The sequence below is a fragment of the Sinocyclocheilus grahami genome, unplaced genomic scaffold, assembly GCF_001515645.1.
Source record: "Sinocyclocheilus grahami isolate Dianchi unplaced genomic scaffold, SAMN03320097.WGS_v1.1 scaffold24.1, whole genome shotgun sequence".
Classification (NCBI taxonomy): domain Eukaryota; kingdom Metazoa; phylum Chordata; class Actinopteri; order Cypriniformes; family Cyprinidae; genus Sinocyclocheilus; species Sinocyclocheilus grahami.
In genome coordinates, this window is record NW_015505203.1 from 1,978,447 (window position 1) to 1,983,899 (window position 5,453).

At 38.2% G+C, this 5,453-nt stretch overlaps 2 protein-coding genes across 2 annotated transcripts in view; one reads left to right on the forward strand and one right to left on the reverse strand.

The window, feature by feature from the left end:
• Window positions 1–1,002: 1,002 nt before the first annotated feature.
• ccdc166 (coiled-coil domain containing 166) lies at window positions 1,003–3,609 on the reverse strand. The gene is made up of 7 exons (XM_016247995.1): window positions 3,243–3,609; window positions 3,090–3,143; window positions 2,667–2,721; window positions 2,418–2,562; window positions 2,131–2,210; window positions 1,359–1,535; window positions 1,003–1,263 (listed from the first exon to the last, which is right to left on the reverse strand). Exons 1-7 carry the CDS (start codon window positions 3,341–3,343, stop codon window positions 1,003–1,005), a joined length of 873 nt encoding a protein of 290 aa, XP_016103481.1. The 5' UTR covers window positions 3,344–3,609.
• A 722-nt stretch (window positions 3,610–4,331) lies between these two features.
• LOC107562569 (protein O-GlcNAcase) overlaps window positions 4,332–5,453 on the forward strand; it is an 18,976-nt gene continuing 17,854 nt past the window's right edge. Inside the window, exon 1 of the mRNA XM_016247224.1 lies at window positions 4,332–4,647. Coding sequence (XP_016102710.1) covers window positions 4,605–4,647 — 43 coding nt within the window. The 5' untranslated portion in view covers window positions 4,332–4,604. The remainder of the gene's footprint in view (window positions 4,648–5,453) is intronic.

Consider the following 5,453-nt stretch of genomic DNA (forward strand, 5'->3'; position numbering starts at 1 on the left):
ACATGTTAGACTGCATCCCATAAACACAATCAAGCCTAGAAAAAAACCCAGTGAACCACCCCTTTAAACTACTTCAGTCTGTGTGCATAGAATGTATTTAATACATGAGTTTCACAATTTGAGTTGAATTACTGAAATAAATGAACTTTTCCACGACATTCTAATTTATTGAGATGCACCTGTATACTTATTATATATGCAAATTATAAACATGAATTTAGGCATTTTCTGTACAATAAATGTGAAAATCTGTGATTAAATCGTAATGAATTCTGAATCATTATGACTGCATCACATTACCTTGGAAATTTGAGACAGACAAACCCAATTCATACTTACTTGAGACAATAATGTCAGTTTGCACCATATGATGTCTCAGTTTGACTCTACACTGATACTTGGTCTCACTGTCATGCACAGTGATCCTGTGTTTCACGCTGTAGCCCTTCGCATCTTTATGTGTCTCTTCATTATCAGAAGTAAAATTCTCTCCTTTACTGTCCAGCCACTGAAGCTCAGGTTTAGGGTTCCAACCTTCACATTCATATAGCAGACAAAGCCTTCCTGAATGATCAAACTCATCTACAATGATCAGTGGATAAGTTCCTATAGCTGCAGAGATCAAGCATAAAAATAATTAATTCATTGTACTTGTACAGTATATTGTCTGCACTTTTGATTTCAAAAGCACTGTAGATCAGAGAGACCATTTCTGAGAGAGCAAGTTTTTTCCTCTTTTTTGTTAACAAGATTTGAGAAAAAAGCGCCACCTGAACTGTTGCCTATTGACACACCTCTTTGTATATGAATTTCTGACATATTTCTGACAAAATATTGGACCAGCCGTTGCTCTTTCTGTATCTTGACCATCTGAGATAGTAAAGAGGTCAATAAGCAAAGTTTTTTCTCACTTCAGCAAATACTTCTCTTGAGTCATACAATAATCTTTGTATGTTTATTGAAAGCAACTGTTGTAACTGAACTGGCTCCAGTTATTGCCAGTTACTGGTGGTCACTCTGGGGGTGTTCGTTATTGTTTGCACCGGCTGGTGTTGCGTATTTTGAGGGTAGGGAAATACGTTGGGCATGAATCTTCTGCATACACTTTTGCTCCAGCAGCAGTTGCTGTCGATGAGTCTGCAGAGCGTCCTGCTGTTTTTGTAGAGCTAGAGCTCTCTGGAAAAGGAATTTATACTCCTCATGCAGGCTTTTTTTCTCCTGAAACACTTTATTTATATAGGACATCAGGGAGTGAGATGCCTCCTGGGAAAAAGGGAAAGAAAATATCCTGACCTGGTAACTTATGGTGATGTAACTGTACAATTATACTGATTGAATTCACAACAGCATTCACTCACCTTGTTGGCTGATATAGTGAGAGCATGCACAGTGTCTTCTGCCTGTTGCTCACAGCTCTTCCTCTTTTTAATGAAGTCAGCCTTGAGAGCCACCAGAGACTCTGAATGATGACACTGCATGGTAGTCAGCTCCTTCTCCAGCTCAGTGATACGACACGACTGCTGCTGTTTTAGAGTCTACGACACATATAATACACGAATACATATGTAAAAAAAACATTCCACCTCAGTGCAGTATGAAAACATTGTCAATTTGAAAACAATGACACAAGTTTCCACTTATTTCAGAAACTATTCAGTTCAATATGCGTTGAATTTTTTTTTATAATTGATTCCACTAGTTCATATTAAATGAAAATGCTATAAAAGTCAGGCGTCTTTGAAAGGGGGTCTGTGACTCCAATGAGGACCACAGTGTTAATGCAGGGGTCTGTCAATTGATGTTTGATATGAAAAACTTTTTTCTTTTTAAATGAAAATCTGTGTGATAAAAAAATGATGATGATTATTCAAATGGATATGCAATTCAATATATGTAAATACACAAATATGGTATTTAGTCTGTGTTATTAAAGGCCAAGTTTAAAATGCATAAATACATTTTATATATGTACCAATAGGTACCCTGTTCCATTTGTCTATCCATCAAATGACGCTTAGTTAGAAAAAGGTAGAAGACCCTTCATATAAACAGGATGTGAAAATCCAAATTACATTACAATTTAACCCCAGTACAAATGCCCACAAAAAATAAGAAAAGAGATCCTGCTACCTTAACCTCTTTCAGGTCTGCAATTTCACTATTTAGCAGGGCCAGCTGATTTTCCGTCTGCAGGATCTCTATCTGCAACTCTGAAAACACAACCAACACACATCTGAAGTGCAACATTTGATGTTTTAATAGCATCTAGCGGAGTACTAATTGCACCCACTTGTGAATTGATTTGTAACCAAGAAAGCATATGACAAACTGCATCTTCAGTCATTTACAGTACATTATAATCACACATTAATTCTTCATTTCCATTTCCTGTACAGACGCATTAACACTTGTCTTACCATTGGTCTCCTCCTCATGTTTATCCTGCATGTTCTGTCTCTGTCTCTGCAGCTCCTCAAGTTCCTTATGGCTCTGATCACTCAAATTCAATATTGCATTCTGCCTCTTCTCTGCTCTTTTAGACATATATGACATGTACTCTTTCTGCACAGCACAGAGAACAAGAATGATCTGTATATATCTGTGAACATGATATATATATATATAAAAGCAATTATACAGATCCGTGTTAATTTGTGAGAACTTACACTTTCAATACGGCTCTGAGCTATCTCATTTTGAAGAAATTCATTTTCTTTTCGTCTGGAGTTGATTGTGTGTTAAATTTTCAAACACTGACATAAATGCACGCCAATCATATCTGTCAGTTAGAGTTACTGGGCTGGACTGTATTAGGATTTAATCATTCCAATTTCAAAATCATTATGATGGTACACTGACTTCTAAAAAGGTGATTGGCTTCTGTTTCTTTCCCACAAAACTACATACAATTGCTTTAATAGTATAAAATGGTTAGCTGGTCTTAGCTGGTTTAAGCTGGTTCATCCCCGACCAGATGCAAGTGCTATAAACTCCTCTAAAACCATCAAACCAGACTTGTCTGGAGACAAGCTAACCACGGTAATGTGGTTTCAGCAAGGAATTATGTTTCTGTTTGTGCAAAAGGATACTTTTGTTCAACTCTCCTCTTCAGTGTGCATAGGTTCTCAGTTAGGGTCTCATATCTGTGGGTTGCAAAGCGATATTAACTAGACTGACGTACTGTCTACATCAAAAGTGATTCCAAATGTTCTTTGCATCTCTAACAGTTACAGATAACTCACTCTCTGTGTAACAGCATCTGCCTCTCATCCTGTCCATCGCTCTCAGCCGAGACACCTGCGTCCTGCTGGCTCTTTGACTCGCTTATCTTCTTTGATGACATCCTGAAACCACCTAGACAAGCTGTTAACTCGCATACAGCACGACTAAAGGATTTCTAACGTATTCAACGTTACTAGCCCAATGAAGCCTACCGAATCAGTCTAGTTCTTCATTCTTTTCCACTCCCTGAGTCGGTTGCACTGTGTAACCAAGACAACCATAAATAACATTCGCCGAAAGGAGCCAGATTCACAGCATATATGTATAAAAGTTTGTTTTGATCATTTATTTTTAACTCAAAACGTACGCGATTCATAATCAAGCCTAATTCATTCCTAATTCAATGTTATTTCGGAAAATCCAACTGCGAACAGCAGTGTTTGAAATGTGTTGTGTGTTGATGAGACACGCTGGCCGCTAGATGGCGCGAGATGCTCTAATGGAGTCAGTGTTGCCATGTCCGCATAATTTAAGCTAATATGGACTTTTTTCTTCATAAAGTCTCTTATAATAATGGGCTAATGCAAGTTTTATTGGACTTATTGGACTCATTATTATTGGAATAATGTGGTTTGAATCACTTTCAGAATTAGTTTCCGACGCGTTTTAATAAACTCAAGCACTTTAAGAAGCAGATGACATAACTGCAACTCTTATAATAAAACAGAATGTTATTATCCCTTGATGTGGCTGCTAATATAGTTATCGTTATTCTTAAAGTTATTGTTTTTGGCGTGAATGGGTTTTAAAACAAGAAAACATTGATAAAACAGTTAAAATGTCATTGCGATCTACCACTACTTACTGTTCAAGCGTCGCTCCACAAAGACGGAGATTGATTGAGATGGCCAGTTATGTGAAATATTTTAATTATTTTTGTACAACGATACATTTATTGAAAATTCATCATTTTAACATTTTTGTTTTTGCAAGTTTCAATTCATCCTTGCTAATTCTATTTTACTTACCCAGTGATCCAATGATTTCTATGATTAATTTGAAGCGAAATGAAGTATTGGAGCAAGGTTGCTTGTTTGTCTTGCGTGATCTGGCAACAACACGTAGAGTGCGTTGAGCGAATAGACCTGGGAGGCAGAACCGGGCTGACATAGACAAGAAACGTCCACGTTTGACAGTTTGCCAATGTTTGATTTCTAAAAAACAACACATAACAGCAATAATAAACGCAATTCTTCTCTATCTTCATGCCTTGCGGCTTCAGTTCGCACACTCTGTGTGTGTCGGAGGGGAGGATGCGCGGCTGAAGGCGCGGAGAGACTAAAGCATCCGCATCCTGAGCATCCCGACAGACAATCACAGCGATGATGGAGGGGCGACACGAGTTTTTATGCGGTGTTGTTGAGGGTAAGTTTACGAAACATCATTTATCTGGGTGCTTGGGTGGGAGCCACAGATACGACCAAAGAGATACATTAGATTTATTCGTTAAAGGGCACGTTTAACGTGATTTAGTGCGGTAATGTATTGTCAAACCGTTATTTACTCAAATTATTTACGGGGGAAAAAGCAAGAGCCAAGCTATAAAGACACCTATAATTAGCCTCTAAAATAACCCATTTCTAATTCATGGGCTAGTAGGGCAATTCATCTTATTACGGCGCCGTGGAGCATCCTGGGTATTTATTTCCATATTTATACTGGAGTGTGATAGGAAGCAGCTGGCCAGACACCATAAGACACACACACTCTCAATTACACACACATTTCCGTCCCCTGTGCACACACAGGCATGTTGTGCATATCTCTTAATTGGCCTTACTCTTGTTTGCAGCTCAGTGTCACATTATTGGCTCGGTGGGTGATTTGTCTTTTTTCTCCTGTGGAAATGTCACCCTGCTGGATTCCAGTAGCTTTTTCTTACTGACCCACTTCTGTTCTACAGCTGCAAACTTTAGGACCACACTGGCATGGATATCCAATATCAGGGTTGTCTCTAGAATATGTGGGAAAGAAGAGGGGAGACACACTTTGTGATCTATAAGTAAATCTAACTTTACTTGCATACATACAGAACTCTCACGTAAAGAGATACAGTGGGGAAAAAAAGTATTTAGTCAGCCACCAATTGTGCAAGTTCTCCCACTTAAAAAGATGAGAGAGGCCTGTAATTTTCATCATAGGTATACCTCAACTATGAGAGACAAAATGAG